At 30.5% G+C, this 19,101-nt stretch overlaps 4 protein-coding genes and 1 long non-coding RNA gene across 6 annotated transcripts; 3 read left to right on the top strand and 2 right to left on the bottom strand.

Moving 5' to 3' along the window:
• Positions 1–364: 364 nt before the first annotated feature.
• Positions 365–2,477, bottom strand: LOC146526883 (selenoprotein K-like). Its single transcript, XM_085206493.1, has 4 exons — positions 2,295–2,477; positions 1,613–1,688; positions 1,412–1,489; positions 365–1,082 (listed from the first exon to the last, which is right to left on the bottom strand). Exons 1-4 carry the CDS (start codon positions 2,311–2,313, stop codon positions 983–985), a joined length of 273 nt encoding a protein of 90 aa, XP_085062619.1. The 5' UTR covers positions 2,314–2,477; the 3' UTR covers positions 365–982.
• A 2,030-nt stretch (positions 2,478–4,507) lies between these two features.
• Positions 4,508–5,640, top strand: LOC146526882 (rhythmically expressed gene 2 protein-like). The gene has a single exon (XM_085206490.1). The coding sequence runs from the start codon at positions 4,809–4,811 to the stop codon at positions 5,532–5,534; it is 726 nt and encodes a 241-aa protein (XP_085062616.1). The 5' UTR covers positions 4,508–4,808; the 3' UTR covers positions 5,535–5,640.
• A 254-nt stretch (positions 5,641–5,894) lies between these two features.
• Positions 5,895–7,869, bottom strand: LOC146526881 (uncharacterized). Its single transcript, XR_014879309.1, has 4 exons — positions 7,127–7,869; positions 6,857–7,034; positions 6,121–6,253; positions 5,895–5,994 (listed from the first exon to the last, which is right to left on the bottom strand). It is a non-coding gene; the product is annotated as an uncharacterized LOC146526881 (long non-coding RNA).
• A 31-nt stretch (positions 7,870–7,900) lies between these two features.
• Positions 7,901–10,346, top strand: LOC146526880 (uncharacterized). Of its 2 annotated transcripts, none has more exons than XM_085206492.1 (3): positions 7,901–8,039; positions 8,963–9,120; positions 9,284–10,346. In XM_085206492.1, the coding sequence occupies exons 2-3, from the start codon at positions 9,109–9,111 to the stop codon at positions 9,599–9,601; spliced, it is 330 nt and encodes a 109-aa protein (XP_085062618.1). In that variant the 5' UTR covers positions 7,901–8,039; positions 8,963–9,108; the 3' UTR covers positions 9,602–10,346. The 2 variants fall into 2 exon arrangements, with proteins under 2 accessions (XP_085062618.1, XP_085062617.1); XM_085206491.1 differs by lacking the exon at positions 7,901–8,039 and adding an exon at positions 8,583–8,741 and having other exon boundaries at positions 8,963–9,054.
• Positions 10,347–11,112: 766 nt separating this feature from the next.
• Eph (Eph receptor tyrosine kinase) lies at positions 11,113–18,846 on the top strand. Its single transcript, XM_085205927.1, has one exon. It carries the CDS (start codon positions 11,504–11,506, stop codon positions 14,540–14,542), a length of 3,039 nt encoding a protein of 1,012 aa, XP_085062053.1. The 5' UTR covers positions 11,113–11,503; the 3' UTR covers positions 14,543–18,846.
• Positions 18,847–19,101: the final 255 nt, after the last annotated feature.

Genomic DNA, 19,101 nt, shown 5'->3' with positions numbered 1-19,101 from the left:
TAAGAGGTTTGAACGTTATTTAGATTTATAATAAATAGGTAATTGCGTGAAAAAGAACGCGAGATTTCGTTCTTTCCCGTTCGGTTTTGTTTTGACGAATGAAAAGTAGAAGTTTGGCAACGCTTAGTGGTATTTTTGTAGTAGTATGTGTATGTGTGCGTCACACGAAATACAGGTATGGAGCAAAATCGTGAAATGAAAAAAAAATCCTACGGCCAAACTGTTGAGGCATCTTGATTAATTTCTTTAGCTTCGGGTTTGAAATTTTTTACCCTATATGCAGTTTCAATTAAAGAAGCGCAGCCTCTTCCACCCTGTATATTACAATTTAAAGAACCAAAAAGACCATACATACAATTGTATAATTAAAAACAGATCTTAATTTTTATTATAATATCACAAACTTACTATATTAAGTTTACTTGGAAATGAAAAACATTCAAATTAGAGAATGCAGCTAAGAAAAGTTAAAATGCTTATTTTTCTATATCATTATATAGATAAATAAAATTATAATTGGCCTGTAGTATTATAATAAAATGTATTTAATAATAAAATGTGTTTGCTTTACTATTATGATAAGATAACAGCATAGGTTACAAAACAGCAATCAGCCAATTGATACAATAAAAATCATGAATAAATGAATAAAGGTTAAATAAAGAATGTTTATAAAATAATAGTGATGAAAGGAGGATTCTTTTTTATTATTTTTATTTATAGTTATCTAAAAATAGCCAAAAAATTATGGATATATACTATATATTGGTTATAGTTTAATAATATTAAGTCAAAAGTTAGAGAAGTGATTACAATAACATTTGTTTAAATTTTATGATCTGCATTAATTCAGATTAATATTGCTTTATTAATATAATAGTTCTTATCTATAATAGTTCTTAATATAATAGCATGAATATTTTACTATATAAATTAATAATAAGAAGAAGATAACATGTTTACATTTACTGCACATAATGGTTTAGCCGCAGCCACATCCACCACCTCCCATTGGTGGAGGTGAGGGTCCGGAGCTGGAAGGCCCAAATCCACCAAACTTCCTAGATGGTGGTTTAGGAGGACTGAAATGTATACAAGCATATTGCCATTACTTGGTTGGCTTCACAATGCTAGCTGCAGCAATATAAAAAGTATTAAAATATGGTAAGCAGAGGCAGAGGTAGTTATTAGCAAGATTATAAGGGAGGAAATGAATATAATTCATTCCCAAAATTGGGAGTCAAGCTTACATCTTTACTACTTGCATTCAGACACTGTGTCACTACACCTCCTCTTGTGTATAATAAATGTATAATATTTCATGTATAATAGATATTTAATAACTTTTATGAAAAACAAGTATTATATTTTAAATATATAATTCAAGTCAATAAATCAAATGTAAACTCACCCACTGCCAGGTGGACGGAAATCTCTCACATACTTATCCCCATGCTTATTGTAATTTGGATTGATGAGGGTCTGAAATCTACAAAACATCATTTAAATATATAATGAGGTTTCATATTTTCTAAAACTGTGATGCAATAACCTAGATATAAATGTGATTGAAACAAATTAAGTTTTAAACTAAATAATGTTTTTTACTTACAGTAAATAAATAAAGTTTACTGCGCCCCAAAACCACCCGGAAATACTAAAAGAGTTGCTCTCCACAACTGTGCCATCTAAAATAACAAGAATTGCAGTAATACAGAAGCAAAAAATCCAAGGATATAGTTATATCACTATTTAAACTAACTTAAAATAACATCTAAATTGTAAACTATTGTCTTGCCTGTATTTTTATTGTTATTTAAAATTAAGTTACGTTTAAACTTAGATATATATTGCAAACAAAGAAAATATATATATATATATATATATATATTTAATTGTTGTAGTTTTAGTTGATATTGTATAGATATTTATTTCCACAAATGTATGAAGTGTTATGGAAGAGCGGGGCCACCTTACACAAGTACTAGTGTTTTACTAGTAACTTACTAAGTTGGTCTCATTACTTCACACATAGCTAAAGAAAATGTGAAACTGAAATAAAAATATTTTTATTTTTTATTTATTTAAGTTAGGGTTGTCTATTTTGAGTTTAAGAATAAAACATTGTTTCTCAAACTAGACTATTCCATAAAAAAGGTAGACTTAAATAATTTTTCCTTCAATTAAGTACTAAATTATTCAAGTCCATACTCGATAACAAGTTCTGAGTCGATAACATCATCCTGAAAACCCACACAAATTGTGACGTGGCCTTCATTTAGACTAGTAATTACCTCCTTTTACGTAAACCATTTTCTTAATTTTGATATTTCTTTAAATATGTTTAAAGTTCAATTCTTCAAAATTTCAAATAGAAAAAGAAAACATTCGAAGCCAAGAACAGCTTTAATCACTATTGAGATTGACCACTATTGACAATCGTGACAAAATTTGTTTTTGTTAAGTTGTAAAATGCTGACAGTGAAGTTTTAATATAAACTTGCCATAAATGTTTAATAGTGTACAAAAAATATTATTTTAAAAACTGCTTTCGTCGACTTTGCAAACAAATCATAAAGATAAAAATAAATCACGTATATATAAAATATATCTTGAAAATGTTATCTTTCGAATTAATATGTAACTGTATAAATTCAGGACATTAAATATATTTTTTAAATATTATAATCTATATATATAAAAGGACTTGTCCTCACTGACTGAGGTAAGACGCACGCACAGCCGTAACCGCTGTACGTAGAAACGTTAAATTTGGACAGATGTTTACTTTCGTAATCTGGACATCCACTAAGAAGGGATTTTGAAAAATTTTAATCCTAAAGGGGTGAAATAGGGGTTTAAAGTTTGTATGGAAAAAAAATTAAATCGGCACCGATTTTTATAAAATTTTAAATTTACATTTTTAAAAGTATTTAATTGAACACGTGTTTCATCGTTTTCTAGAATTCTCCCCTTAAGGGTGCAAATAAGGGGTTGAAAGCTTGTATAGATTTTTTTTTAAATCGTCACCAATTTTTATAAAATTTGAAATTCAGATTCTTAAACGTATTTAATTGAACACATGTTTCATGGTTTTCTAGAATTTACCCCCCAAGGGTGCAAATAAGGGGTTGAAAGTTTGTATGGAAAAATTCTTAAATCGCCACCGATGTTTATAAAATTTGATATTTAGACTCTTAAAAATATTTAATTGAACCTGTGTCTCATTGTTTTCTAGAATTCATCACCTAAGGGTGCAAATAAGGGGTTGAAAGTTTCTATGGAAAAATCTTTAAATCACCACCGATTTTTATAAAATTTGAAATTTAGACTCTTAAAAATATTTCATTGAACACATGTTTCATGGTTTATTAGAATTCACCCCTAATTACGCAAGCGAAGCTGCATGCGTCCGCTAGTCTAATATATAAAAGGACTTGTCCTCACTGACTGAGGTAAGACGCACGCACAGCCGTAACCGCTGATGGCAGAAACGTGAAATTTGGACAGATGTTTACTTTCGTAATCTAGACATCCACTAAGAAGGGATTTTGAAAAATTTTAACCCTAAAGGGGTGTAATAGGGGTTAAAAGTTTGTATGGAAAAAAAATTAAATCGACACCGATTCTTACAAAACTTGAAATTTAGATTTTTAAAAATATTTAATTGAACACATATTTCATGGTTTATTAGAATTCACCCCTAAATAAGCTAGCGAAGGTGCGCGCGTCCGCCACTAACGGAATATAGGCTTGTATCAACAATAACATCAGTTTTTCTAACATTCCCTTCCCGTTTCTATCAACCCTTACGTTTCTATTCAGCCCATATATCGAGCCTATTCACCACTTTAACGTCTCTATTCACCTTAACTAAATTTTTCATTTGTATTCGTAAACTTAAATTACAATTGTACTTACTGATTACTAGACAATTTAATGATTGATCATAATATAATAAAATTAGTATTTTATTACACCATACAAATGTATTTTATTTTACATTTCCCTAACTTTTAGTCGACACCAAGATCTACCTTTATATAATTATTTTGTACTTTAAAAAAAAGATTTACTGACGAAAGTTATAGAATATTACGATATAAAACTTTCCTGGTTTTGTATCTATTCACGCATTTCTATTAACCCCAGTTAGTAATACTTTAAATGCATTTCGGTTTATTAGTTAAGTTTCATATAGCCTTACTTTTTATTCAATATTTTTAAACATATGTGCTTTGTGCTTATGTTTATAAATATAACATATTCCTTAAAAAAAAAACGATTTGTGAAATCTCTATGTTGATCAAATTAAAATATGGTCTGCAGCTTTAAATAATAATCGTACCATCTAAGTTACGTGTTACTAAATTATTATAAAATACTATTGAGTATAAGAATAGTTAAATAAATAAGTACTACGTCACACGAGTTCATTTATTTTTAATGATAAATTAATCAATATTTGATAAATATTTTCCTTAAATTAAAAATCTTTTTTATATCATATTAATTAGTATTTGACAATGAATTGGTTATTGAACATATATTATAAATTAAATATATTTTACTTATATACATAATATTGACGTTTTGTTATAAGTGTTATGTATATGTTTATATCAATCTTTGCTTATCGTTATTATTATTTAAGTACTTATTAAATGCGAGCAATATAATCTTTATTCCATTCCATTACGAGAAGTGCTAGAATCTCTCTCTATCAGTTAATTATATAACAATAAAATAATATTTTGTATGTGTAGTATGAAGTAATTAAGGAATTAGGATATTAATGCCATTATATAATGCCATTACATGGAATAAAATTGGTTACTTTTGATGCTACGAATACATTTTTAAAATTTCGCGTTCCCCCATGGGAATACTATGCGACAGTTGCGAACAAATATGGCTTCAAAGGCAATGCTAATGATATAAAACCAAAAATATTACAAACCTATAAATATATGGACAAAGAACATCCAAATTTTGGTAGAGATACCATATCTTGGCAGCAGTGGTGGAGTAGTATAGTCGAGAGGACCTTTCAAAGTGATCTAGATAAAGAGAAAATTTTTAAAATTTCTTCAAAACTTATTGAAGATTATAAAACAGCTAAATGTTGGGAAGTAGCCGAAGGAACAGAAAACTTGATGAAATATCTGAAGAAGTCTGAAATCACTATTGGGGTCATATCAAATTTTGACCCACGTCTACATGATGTTTTAAGGAATTTAGAGTTACAATCGTGGTTTGACTTTGTTTTAATATCTTATGATGTCGGTATCACTAAGCCGGATAAGAAAATTTTCAAATTAGCTGAAGGAAAATGCAATACAAATATTATTGCTTCAGAATGTTTGCACATAGGAGATGATATCAAAAATGATTATGAAGGTGCTAAAGCTGCAGGGTGGCATGCTCTGCTTCTAGTGGATAAACATAGTAATTCACAAGCATCTTTAAATACATATGCTAGTTTAGAAGATATTCATAAAACATTGGAAAAAAGTGATGTATATTTTCAATGAAAATATTTGTACTAAGAAAAATGTATAAATTATTATTAGATACTTTTTTTAATATATATTAGTAGAAAATTATTTGAAAATAAATTAAATATATCTGTTATTAATATATGATTATTTTTATTTATTGTCTTAATATACACAACTTTAATATCCAACAGTTTACTTTAAAACCTACTTAATATAAATTTTATGTACCTGTTATTTCATTAGTATATTATTGAACTTTTTAAAGTTTTTTTTTAATGATTATCACATTAGAGAGATAATTTAAAATATTGTCCAACATGAGTCATGGTCATTTGAATGAATAGTTTTAATTTGTATATTTTTATAACGTGTCATTACAGTTAAAATAGAAAAAAAATTAAGAAAATTTTTATTTTTATATTTTTAATTCTATTATAACTAGCAGCCCACTCGTTTTGGTCTAGCTCTTTTTCGAAACTTTCAACATTTTCTCCTGAAAATATTAATTTACATGAATGAACATATCAATATCAATGTAGATAGATAGAGAGATAAAACTATGTATATATACTAATGTATTATATTTTTGTTTGTTATAAAATTAAAGATCTAGGCCTACCAAAATATTCAGCTGCTTCATGGTATGGATTTATATCAGGGTGTACTTGATTATCCAAAACTGAGAGTATTTGGTATTCACTCTCCATTACAGTAGGTGTAAAGGATTCACAACCTGATTTCTTAATATTTTTCTGAAAAAATATTGAGAAAGTATAAATTATGAGCTTGTATTACTATTTATTTGGAAAACTAGGATTTAAACTGGCACTTTTTGAAAACTGTTCAACCACCGCTTAAAAATGTCAAAAATACTGTATTTACTATGTCAAAGTAAGGTAACCTGTTCATCAGCACACTTCTTCTTTAAATCTTTTAGTAGATTTTTATTTATAACATATGGTAAATAAAAAATTTTTTTAGATAAAATTCCCACAACTCTCCTAAAAAAAAGATTCTGTTTAGACATTATTAAAGTTTATTTTATCATTTAAATGAGATATATAGTAACACTATAGATAGAGTTATATTAAAAAATATATAAATTATATAATAATTATAAAGACAACATACACATCCATTATTTGCCTCATCGACAAGCACAGTTTGCTTGGCTTGGCTACTAGTCAATGGTTGTAAAGAAAAGTCTTCATTTGATTGACCAGACAATTGCTCCAAGTATCAATTTTTCTAAGCATTTATGTAATATTAGTTATGATATTTTTGTTGGTTCTTCTATTAATTACAAAATGTTTTCGGAAATGGGTATACTGATATAATTTATTATTAATACTTACATTTTTGATTGCAGGATCATTTCATTATAAAATTTTTAAGCATGTGTTCATCTGTTGGCCCGGTCATACATATGCAGTTGATATCAACGGATAAACCATAACAACGGATTTCCAGGCTGGCTGTTTCTGATGCACAAAATATGCTCCTGTCCTCTTACAATCTATAACGTTTAGGTATCTGAAGCATAATAATAAAAGGTAGAATTAATATTACAATAATAATGCCATATATATTGATAACAGTGTAATAATGTTACTGAACATACTTACTTTGCTACTATTGAAAGCAGAATCTGATGAACAGATTGTTTTTTTCTTCTAAAGTGTAGTTAGGTAACCGCTTAGTGTTTTTTGTTTATTATCCGTTTTAGAGCATATTGGAAATAGAGTGACACTCTATTGTTTATATTTATTTTCCGGTTGACATTAATAATCCGTTTTACTTAAAGATGTGCACGAAAATTGTAAAAGTAATTGACTTTAATTATGAATATTTTAATATTTGAAATTATTAGGTTTAAATAGCACTACCACCAGAAATAATAATTACACGAATACGTTATACATATAGGAATGTTAATTTTGTTTTACACTCAAAATTAATACACTATTTAACAGATTGCCGATAAGTATCGGTATGGGGTATCGGTCGGTATTATACGTGTATGGGAACGTAACAGCCGTGCTCAAAGGTATTTGAGCAAATGAGTTGATTACAGTTCGACGAAAGTAAATTTTGAAGAGTGAAACGTAAAAAACTTTAGTGCTTGCTCAACCACTTGAGAATTCTCAGTTGAAATTTTGTACTTTTCTCAATTTAGAAACCGGCCGTGAATCCTAGTCTTGCGGCCGTAAACAGAGCGTTGAATTATTTTAATTTTACGTTTTCTCGAAAAATATACATCCAAAACATATAGACTTTCCGGAAGTAAAATCTTAGACTTTTCGATTGAAGCTCTTTTAATTTGGTAGCCATCTGTTGTGCAATGTGTGGTCCTGCGTTGCCGTGAAAAGAAATTTACATATTTTTTTCTAACTAGTAACCTTCAGGTATATGTGTTCTGTGGTGTGAATGCTCTTTCGAAGTCGTTCATTCGCGAACTTACGGTCAGTGCTGCCAGCCCTACTGTTTTAACAGTAGATTGATTTTTTTGCCTTGAAATGCAAAAAAATAATTATGATTGTAAGTAAACAAGAACTTTGCTTATTATAGTTGAGAAATATGTATAAGTTTGCACTCATTTTATACCTTCATTTGTATTATAAATTTTCACTTTTAGTCTATTTTCATAGTTGTAGATACACAGGAAGTACTATAAAGATGCAAAATGCAGCAAAAACTATAATCGCTTGTATTTTTATATTGTGTTGACTTTTTATTTTCTGAGCCCCAAGAGACCGTAAATCTGGTTATTATGTTGAGCTGAAATTAATATTATTACTTTCAACTTAACATATCCGATACTCGATCTTGAGATAAGCAGTCTAGAGAGACATAAAAACAGACAAACAACGAAATTATATAAGAATTAAGTTTTTTTATATACGTCATTCTAAAAAATTTATTACGTAAACGTCGAAAGCCTCGAAATTTAAAATGTTGATAAAGTTAATTATTTTAATAAAATTTACAATATTTTGGTTAGATATTTGCATTTTAACTTTATAAATGTAAAAGTATTATTTTTAATAAATTGTTGTATTTTTACTGTTTTCTATTATTATATTCCCGAGGTTAGCAACACTGCTTACAGTTACAAATTTAAAATTTCTCCTTCGGTGTTCCTGACCCGTCGTCGCAAGTAAATGTGTTCTGTGCCTTGTGTGTACTCTTTACTCTACTGAAATAGTGCTCTTGCATTTGCATTTTTAGATTGTCTAATGGGTAAATATTATTTGTTATAATTTTAATTTGTTTATAAAAACATTTAAATAATCTACCTACGTAATAAATAATTATTATCATATCATATTGACCTTAGACTTGATTACATTGAAAGTTAATAACATCTTAAAAGTTATTCAATTATTGATTGAAAGTACATGAAATTCTTTAGATTGTACTATGTTTCTATTAAAAAATGCTTCTTTTCTAATTATTTACAGAGAATAGGCGAATTCATTCCGGCAAATTACTGCCGAAATATCAGGATATACGCAATAACAAGACAGTGCAATTTGTAAGCGTAGCTAGCGGGGTACTGTTTCCATTTTTATATTAATCATATTGTACTCATATTGATCGTACCATTATGCATGTCATGGTAGGTCGGATCTGTAATATACATTACATATTTTAAGAAATAAGAGTAATAATTTGAGGTTGTGGGTTTCGATCTCTACTCATTTGTGCAGGATACAGCATAAATATTTAAAAAAAAAGAGTGGCAATAGCTCTTTTGTATATAGTTTTTCCCTAATTTACAGCTAAAGAAGAGATTGGAGACGGATATTGAAAGGCAAAGAAAGTCGCGACGCGAAAGTTTTGACGAATCCAGAGCTGTCCCAAGTGCTAATAGTGCACAACCTGTCAAGAAACAAACATCAAATGATAAGAAAATACAGTTAGCTAAATGGAAGGAAGAAAAGGAGAAGAAGAAGAAGGAAGCTAAGCTGGAGAAGAAAAAGCCCTTCATAGTTGGTGTAGCACCTAAATCCATGTTTGTACCTCTACCACCATTAAAAGCTATTAGACGTACTTTTGGATGTGTTACTAGATCTGAAAAACCTATAAACATAAAATAATATAAGACAAACTTCAGAAGTAAGCATGAAATAAAAGATGTCCCCAAGATAATGGGAGAAAAGAAATGAAATCAAAATAGCACATATGCTATATTTCAATTAATTATAGTTTATTTTGCTAAATGTGAAGAAAAAACTTGAAAAAAAGTAGATAGATAGATCTAGTATTCTCTGCCAGGATGGAGGGTTGGCTATAAGGGGTGAGAGGGGCTAAGAGGGTTGGGTATAAGTTGTTGGTCATATCTGTGGTCACCAACAACACAACCCCCCCAAACAGAACTTTTTATATCTGAAAATGTTGATATGACATGTAAGAAATTAGAAGAGAGCTCATGAACGAGGAAAAACAAAAAAAAACTTGTGACTAAATGTAATGTTAACAAGAGTAAACGGGTGGTGAATAGACGCTTAAAGGATATTATTGCTCGTAAGATTTAATAGAAAATGGGCAGGGCAAGAAATTTGTGCTTAAAAGGCCCTTTTGCATACAAAAAAATATTCATTTCTGTTAAGATCATTATAAAAATACTGGCCACAATTATGAAAATTTATATATTCTCTGACTAATAATATTATTATTTAACACAAATATATATTCATAAAACATTGGAAAAAAATGATGTATATTTTCAATGAAAATATTTATACTAAGAAAAATGTTGTATATATCATTATTACATACTTTTTTAATTATTTTTTTTATTAATATTAATTGAAAATAAATAAAATATATCTATTATTAATATATGATTACTTTTATTTATTTTTTTAATATACAAAACTTATCTTTACTTTAAAACCTACTTAATATGAATTTTATGTTCCTGCTATTTCATTAGTATATTATTGAACAGTCAGCATCAGTCACATTTATTCTGAACAAAATCAAGCTAAAGTTAGTGCGTAAAAGGTATTTCACGCATTAACTCGCCGTATCGATACCTTTCTGACTAGGAGATACGATACTATCGATAATATCGATAGTATTGCATTTGTCCAATAATATTGTACCCTTTTGAACTGTCGATAGTTTCGATACTATCTATTTAATCGATACTATCGATCGCAAGGGCTTTTTTAGATTAAAACTATCGATAGTTTGGCAACACTAATATATATCTCATGTTATACCAGTATATTTTTCATATATATTTTGTCACTACAGTGTTTTAAGTTTATTTACTATTAAGAATGTAATAAAATGCTTTTTTTACATAGATTTGTTATTTGTATGTATTAAAATAATTTTGTATAAAATGAACCACTAATTCTTACTACAAAATGTTAATTTTAAAGAATTAATTTAATAAATTAAAATTAATAAATTCTTACAATCACTAAGTAATAGTCAATAATTAATTAATTTTAAACCTTTCATATTTATTCTAAACTATTATGTAAAATTATTAAAATTTACGTTTTGTTTCACTTTGCAAAAATAACAACAAAATATACATATTTTTTAAGTATGGCAATGATATATTCTATTTTTTTTCTTATTGTTATTTTTAATAGCAACACAAAAAAGTGCTGCGCGTCCATGTCAAGTAAAGTAAGCGAGTTTTCGACTATATACGGGATCAATATAAATTAAAATGTGGATTCTCATATAAAATACCATAAGAGTGTCTACAACCTATTATGTTTATTTATCAGTGATATTATTGTGATCATACTCGTTTAAAAGCATTAAGCCATATTCTCTTGTACCGTGAACACTTGAAGTACATTGCCGTAGAGAAATGACGGGACAATCCTTTATCTTGGACAAAGTGGAGTGTTAGCCCTTAATTGTGAGGAATCGTTTTTATCATTATGTAGTGAAAACGACGTGTTTTACTTACGTTTCTTTTAATAAATATTGTATTTACGAGTTCTCTTAGTTATTGTTATGTCGCTGAGATGATGTGGATTTGCGCAGCGGTGGCGGCCGCGGTGATAGCCGCTTTACATGTAAGCGGCGAGCAAGTTATGCTTCTTGATACTACGACCGAGGATACTCTTGGTTGGACACGTTTTCCGTATGGTCTACAAGCAAGTACACCTGGCTGGCTAGAAGAATCATACACTAATTTCGAGAAACAAATTAATTGGCGATCCTACGTGGTATGCGACGTCGCGCACCATAATGTAAATAACTGGCTGTGGACCCCATTTATTGAACGAAGAAATGCAAATCGTATTTATATCGAGATTAAATTCACAATTCGTGATTGTTCACTCTTTCCTGGAAATGCTTTAAGCTGTAAAGAAACTTTCAGTTTACTGTATTATGAGTTTGATGTTGCGACGCGAGAACAGCCTCCTTGGGAACCTGAAAGTTATAAGTTAGTTGGTCGTATTGCAGCTGGAGATGGAAGATTTAACACCAACTCTGAAGTGGATATTAACACTGAAGTAAAGAGTATAGCAGTGACAAAACGTGGAGTGTATATTGCGTTCAGAGATCAAGGAGCTTGCATATCAATATTAGCTGTGAAAGTTTATTATATAACTTGCCCAGAAGTGACAATAAACTTTGCAAAGTTTCCAGCTACACCAACTGGACGTGAAGTGACTATAATTGAACAGGCTAATGGAACCTGTGTCCAAAATGCTGAAACTGCATCAGGTGAGGCTCCACCGGTGTATTTATGCAAAGGGGATGGCAAATGGACCTTGCCCAGTGGTTCTTGCAAATGTAGAGCTGGATATGAACCAGATCACACTAATCAAATTTGTAATGAGTGCTCACCTGGAAAGTTTAAAGCACACACAGGAGATGACCCCTGCACACCGTGTCCTGATTATTCTGAATCTACAGGCTTTGCTTCAATAGAATGTAAATGTGTTCCTGGGTTTTTCAGAGCAAAGAAAGATCCTAAGAACATACCTTGCACTCAACCACCTTCAGCACCAGAAAACTTAACTGTAACTTTTGCTGATCAATTCTCAATATCCCTTGCTTGGCAACCTCCTCATAAAGCTGGTGGACGAACTGATGTCAACTACAAGATACACTGCTCCAATTGCGGTCCTAATGTTGAATATAGGCCAGCTGCTTCTGGTCTCAATTCATCTAGAGTCACTGTAATGGGCTTAGACCCAGTAACAGAATATAAATTTCAAGTTTTTGCACTTAATGGTGTCACAGATTTGACAGGAGAACCTCCAAAAAAGATAGAAGTGACGGCTGTTACTGAAGCATCTGTTGTTAGTGTCATAACAAAATTGAGAGTTGTGAGTGTTGAAAGTAACAAGCTATCTCTTGCTTGGAATCCACCACCAATTGATTTGACTGATCCAGATGATGCTATTGAAAGTTATGAAATTAAATGTTATCCAAAAGACAACCTTGAAAAGAATGCTAATGCAACTGTCAAAATAACAAAAGAACCTCATGTTATAATTAGTGGATTGAAAGGAGATACAGAATATGCTATAAGAGTTAGAGCCAAAATGAAAAGAGGTTGGGGAGAATTAAGTGCAATTGTATATGCTAGGACTGGATCAGTGTTAGAGACAACATTTGTGGGAGAAGAGGAGGGTGCTCAAGTAAAACTAGTAGCAGGTGTGATGGTCACTCTTGTTGTCATTTCGGTTGTAGCAATTATAGCTACAGTTGTAATTTTACGTTTGCGCTCTGATGATGAATGTGACAAAAAGCAACCAAGTGACTGTAATGCTCTAAACTATCGTAATGGAGAAGTGTACACAGGGCCTGACAGACCAGCGAAAACTAGCAGTAATGCTACAACCCCATTGTTTGCAGGCACAGGTTCAAGGACATATATTGACCCTCATACATACGAAGATCCCAATCAAGCAGTACGAGAGTTCGCACGAGAAATAGATGCTTCTTGCATTACGATAGAGGCAATCATTGGCGGCGGTGAGTTCGGAGATGTGTGTAGAGGCAAACTTAAGCTACCAGCTAATTGTGGGCAAGAAATCGATGTCGCCATCAAAACCCTCAAACCAGGATCCACAGAAAGAGCCCGAAGAGATTTTCTGGCAGAGGCATCTATCATGGGGCAATTTGAGCACCCTAATGTAATATTTTTACAAGGTGTTGTTACAAAATGTAATCCAATTATGATTATAACAGAATTTATGGAAAACGGATCTTTAGATACATTTTTGCGGGCAAATGATGGTAAATTTAGAGTTCTTCAGTTGGTTGGAATGTTACGTGGCATTGCCACTGGAATGCAATATTTATCAGAGATGAATTACATTCACCGAGACCTCGCGGCGCGAAATGTTCTTGTTAATTCCCAGCTCGTGTGTAAAATCGCAGATTTTGGCTTATCGCGGGAAATCGAGTCCACTGCAGATGGTGCCTATACAACGCGAGGTGGCAAAATACCAGTCCGCTGGACCGCACCTGAGGCGATTGCGTTTAGAAAGTTTACATCTGCTAGTGACGTATGGTCTATGGGCATAGTGTGCTGGGAAGTCATGAGTTTTGGTGAACGACCATATTGGAATTGGAGCAATCAAGATGTTATTAAGTCTATAGAAAAAGGTTATCGCCTTCCGGCACCAATGGACTGTCCCGAGGCAGTGTATCAACTAATGCTTGATTGCTGGCAGAAAGAGCGCACTCATCGACCTTCTTTTGCAAGTATCGTGAAAACATTGGACAAACTCATTCGATGCCCGGACACTTTAAGGAAAATAGCCCAAAATCGCTCAGCGGATCCTCTCGCAGGCGACACTCCAGATTTGATACAATTCTCCTCTGTGGAGGAATGGTTAGAGTGCATAAAAATGTCTCGATATATTGAGAAGTTTCGAGCTGCCGGTATAACTGACATGAACGCCGTCGTCGATCTCACAGTTCACCAGCTGGCCTCTCTAGGTGTGACTCTAGTGGGACATCAAAAGAAGATAATGAACAGCGTTCAAAGTATGCGAGCTCAAATACGCGTTAGTGGCCCTTATGGTTTTCTTGTGTAATAAAGTGTTTAACGTTCTCAGTGTTTGTGAGAAGGAAACCTTTGGATATTGATCTCCGAAAAAAGTGATTCAAATACAGTGATTAATATTAAAAAATGATGCAGTTTGTATATTTTTCTAAAAAGGACTGTCATAGAAATAGACTAACTTTGTCATAGTGTTGTCAGAAGATAGATTTTAAGAAGAATTATTGACTAGGCACGCTTTTTATACTTGGATTTATCATTGTTTTATAATTTTTTACAATTAAGACAAACTTGCAATTAATGTTATTGTCAATAATATAAAACCAGTCTTACAGTAACAATACACAACCATAGCTTTATTATACTACCGTCTCTAGGTACCATACAACGAAGTAAATGCCATCATTTATTTTTAAATAATAAGAAATATATTTATTTTATTTTCCAAAACATACAACAAATAAATATTTAAATAAATCCAGTAAATACACTGAAGACATGTTTCAATTGTGAAATATGTAAATGAAGCAATTTTTTCAGCTGGCCTTAAATGTTAATTATGCAGTGTAAAATTTTAATATTTTTACCACAATTAAAACGAAAAGCTAATAATCACTAGTAAATGTTACAAAAGAGATATAGTTTAAGAGTAACTCCCTTTTTATAGAAACATTCCGAATAACAATTGTAATTTTTTTCTAAGAATATATATTGTAGGTAGCTAAATTTGCTGTAATAATTTTGATATATTTGTGTTTTTTAAAGTTTAAATTTTTAAATATTAAGATTAAAAGTATTTTAGCATAAGAATGTATAAGAAATACTCAGTCTATGCCAGTCATAAAGTTTATTTATCCAAAATTAATTTTTTTGTATGTGTATACTACAATTGTGATTGGACTCAAGTACTTAAATACCTTTTAAGCTTGCCACAGTACTGTGTGTTTATTTAAGTTTAAGTTAAATCCTTTCTGGCTGCTTAAAATATTTCCTTTTATAGTGGTACATAATAAGTTAGCTAGTGTAATGCCTCTCCTTGCTTTAATATGTTGGATCTCTAGTGTTTCCAATGTTTCACAAAGGCTGTGTAATACAGATTATGGTATATCATTATCATTTGATGTATTATGCCAAATCTTTTTTTATATTTATATCATATAAGTGAAATGTACACTTTATATGATCCACATTGGTTGCTTTTGATGTACCAACTGCTTTTTTAAAATATAATAACATTCTTATTTAGAAACATTAAAAAATTAGCATAACCTAGGGTAAATGAATACTACTGCCAATATAGCTGTAAGAGCTTGTTTATTATTCCCAGCTTATGACAGTCATGGGTGCGATGGCTAATGCTATGCGAGTTTAGAGAATTATATATAAAAAAAATATATATGAATGCAGAGCGATTTATACAAAAAGCAGTGGCGCTGAATGCGATTTTTTATTGTATTACTTATTAAGTTTTAGTTTGTTTTGCAACACCCCATTGTCTTAAGTAATGGAACTGTACTGAATTAGACGACAAAAAGTGGCCTATCTAGCAATACTTTAGATATTCGGAAAATTTAGTATAAATAAAGTCATCCTTTAGGCTTCCCCTTTGAATTCAAGACTATGTCATTTTTGACTCTTTATTGCTTTTTTATCAAGTAATTTTATATTTTTCTATGAAGTTTGGGAGTTATATGATTACGTATTCAACGAACTTGTTATGTATAAAATTTCCTCGAAGACTAATCCATACAAATAATATAATGCGGCTTACAATCATTCGCAACCTTACACCAACCAAACCATCGAACAAATCATGACAAAACAACACTGGAAACTTTATTGGATTGTACTTTTTAGGCTACAATTCTTATCGCGACCTTAAATTAAAACCCTCAATCTTGGCAATATCGAATATCACCTGATTATTTTTAACTTCTTTAATTGTCCTTAAGGTTTCGTATATTTATCGTAAGTTCATGTTAATTCAACCGTGAATGCTCATATTGAGATTGTTATTTCAAATTGGGGCTTGAGAAACCTATTAGACCGCTTGAACGCTTTCTATACAACACAAGCTGGTTGGTATTCCGGAAATAGGTACGAAGCCTATACCTAAAATACCATCTGGTCACCTCGTCTGACACAATTTAGTGCCATCTGCCGTTTCGTGAAAAGGGGTAGTTTCTTAGGGTTAGTGACCCTCATTACCTTAAGTAAAATTCCTCGTAAACGATTTCAAACGTGATGTAAAAAAACTTTCGCGTTTTCAGCTACTACCGTTTGAAAATTTTCCACTGTCCAAAAATCCTTTATACAAAAATAAGACATTGTTTTATATTTTCTTGGCTTCTTAGATGTCTTTCGTGTTTTGTTAGGATAGATGAGTCTCATGTAGAAACAAGTTTTTACGAAGTTCTTTCTTCATACTAGAAACTATTGTTACGTCTGATAGTTTACTTCTTCTTGAAAAACTTTGGTTTCTTGTTTTGCGTTCCGCCTTCCATCATCAACTGTGAGATAGCAAAGTTAAATTGAATTAATTAAAATGTCCACAAAGTAAAGTTTCACAATAACTAATATTTAGACGCTTCACAAAATGCTGCTGTTTACAATGAAAACTTGTAATTAGAGAACGAATCAACAAACAAACGAGCACGCAAATATGGTCGAGTAACTTCATTTAAATTCGATTTAATTTTTATCTTTATAATTGTATTTGTTAATGTAAAACAATAAATTATATTTATTTAATTATGGATAATTATATTTAGTACTTGCTAAAAAGAATGATTACGTGTTCCATCAAATAATGCAGCTATTGGCTGTTAATAGAAATGAAAAAAAAGCGTTCATTATTTATACTTCTTCATGGTACTGTCTTCCAAGGTCTATTGAATATAGGTATATTGCCGAAATTAGGAAAGCCATGTGGATATTTCGAACTTTGTTTGGATTTGAATAATAATTTTAAATCGTGCTTAGGATTATCATCCACTTATAAAATGCTTTACAAATATTTATTCAACAATTTCCTAGCTTTGACAGTTGTTCGAAACTTCAATGTTTACATGAAATGTACCTTTAAACAATTTACAAAGTCGGTCTTATAACACCAATTGTCATATCCACTAATCAAAGTAGAAATAATATTTATATTGATATTAATAGTAATAGGTCGAAATAATATTATTTATGACCTCGATTTATTTTTAAAAATTAGGAAGAATATACGATTTTTGATACACTGGACAAAAAAAATCTAGATATTTATTGAGAAATTTGTTGTCCAGTAATGTAATTGGTTCTTAGTGTAATGTAAAATACATATTTATTTTTCATTAATATAGTGATAGAGCAAGGTGAAAGACCTTAATATTGTGTGTGTAAATTTATTTGTTTTATGTTGACATCTTATATATATATCTCAATGATTTTAATGATTACGTTTCTTGGTGGCTATATTGTTTAATTTTTTAATTACATTTACATTTTTTTGTTTATATACACTATATATATATATATATATATATATATATTAAGATTTAGATATCGTTATTAAATGTATCTATACGTTTGTACATTGTGTCTCCGATAATAAACTACGCCTAAAGCAATAAATTCGCCTCTCTCTAGAAGGTTATAAGACACATTTGTACAATAATAAATTTAATGTTATGTATATTTGTAGCGTCTTTCCTCATCGTTTCCTTTTTAATATTTGAATAGTTTAATATTTCTTAGTAGTTATAATAAGATAAGATTTTTTAAATCCCACCACCATCGACATTTAATAAAATTTTTGTGCGAGAATATAACAAATACGTCCTTTTTACGTTTCATTAGAACACGAAAGTTCGGTCGATGGGGAAAGAGGGCACTTTTTACATGTGATACTTTAAGATTTAAAGCCATATTCAGATCTAAATGAAATTTTAGTGTGTAAAAATTGCTTACGCAAAACGTTGTCGTAGCGCTAATAATATTTGTCATTTATTAAATCGAATAGTTGAACTGTAGTAACACCAATAATAGCCTAATATCTAATTCATAGCGTGATCTTAGGTTTTATAATAATGATAAGATTTTTTTATATATAGCGCTGATGCAGGGGCACTGGCGTTAACGTGTCGACGTACTTCCTCTGAAATATGTTAAAAATTTTTAAATGTTATTAGGAATAATTGGAAGACGGATATAAGATTCGGATCAGGTTTATCACAATGCCCCTGCACGGTAACAGATGGTTAACTTAGGCAGTTTAAATTTTTAAATCAGATTAGATACAATCAATGAAAATGTAAGCTTGGCTATAATTTATGTAATAAATATTGATAATTATATGGGTGTTTCTTATTTATTTATCCTTTCACAATTTCCATAGAAATTTATATCTTGTATTTATATTATGCGCGCATAATTGCAATTTAATCTTATACTATGGATAATGTATATAAAGAGAGGACTTGACAAAATGGCACCCCGCGCACATTCTTGAAGCCGCCGTGCTAAACGAAATGACTCATTTTTATTACAAAATGCAAACGAGTTTGTGTTGCGTTTGATTATATTTTTAAGGTTCTCCCATCATTCTAT

The sequence above is a fragment of the Heliconius melpomene genome, chromosome 21, assembly GCF_056956725.1.
Source record: "Heliconius melpomene rosina isolate 202511_hmr_F chromosome 21, ASM5695672v1, whole genome shotgun sequence".
NCBI classification, from domain to species: Eukaryota; Metazoa; Arthropoda; class Insecta; order Lepidoptera; family Nymphalidae; genus Heliconius; species Heliconius melpomene.
This window is presented reverse-complemented; position numbering and strand designations above follow the sequence as displayed.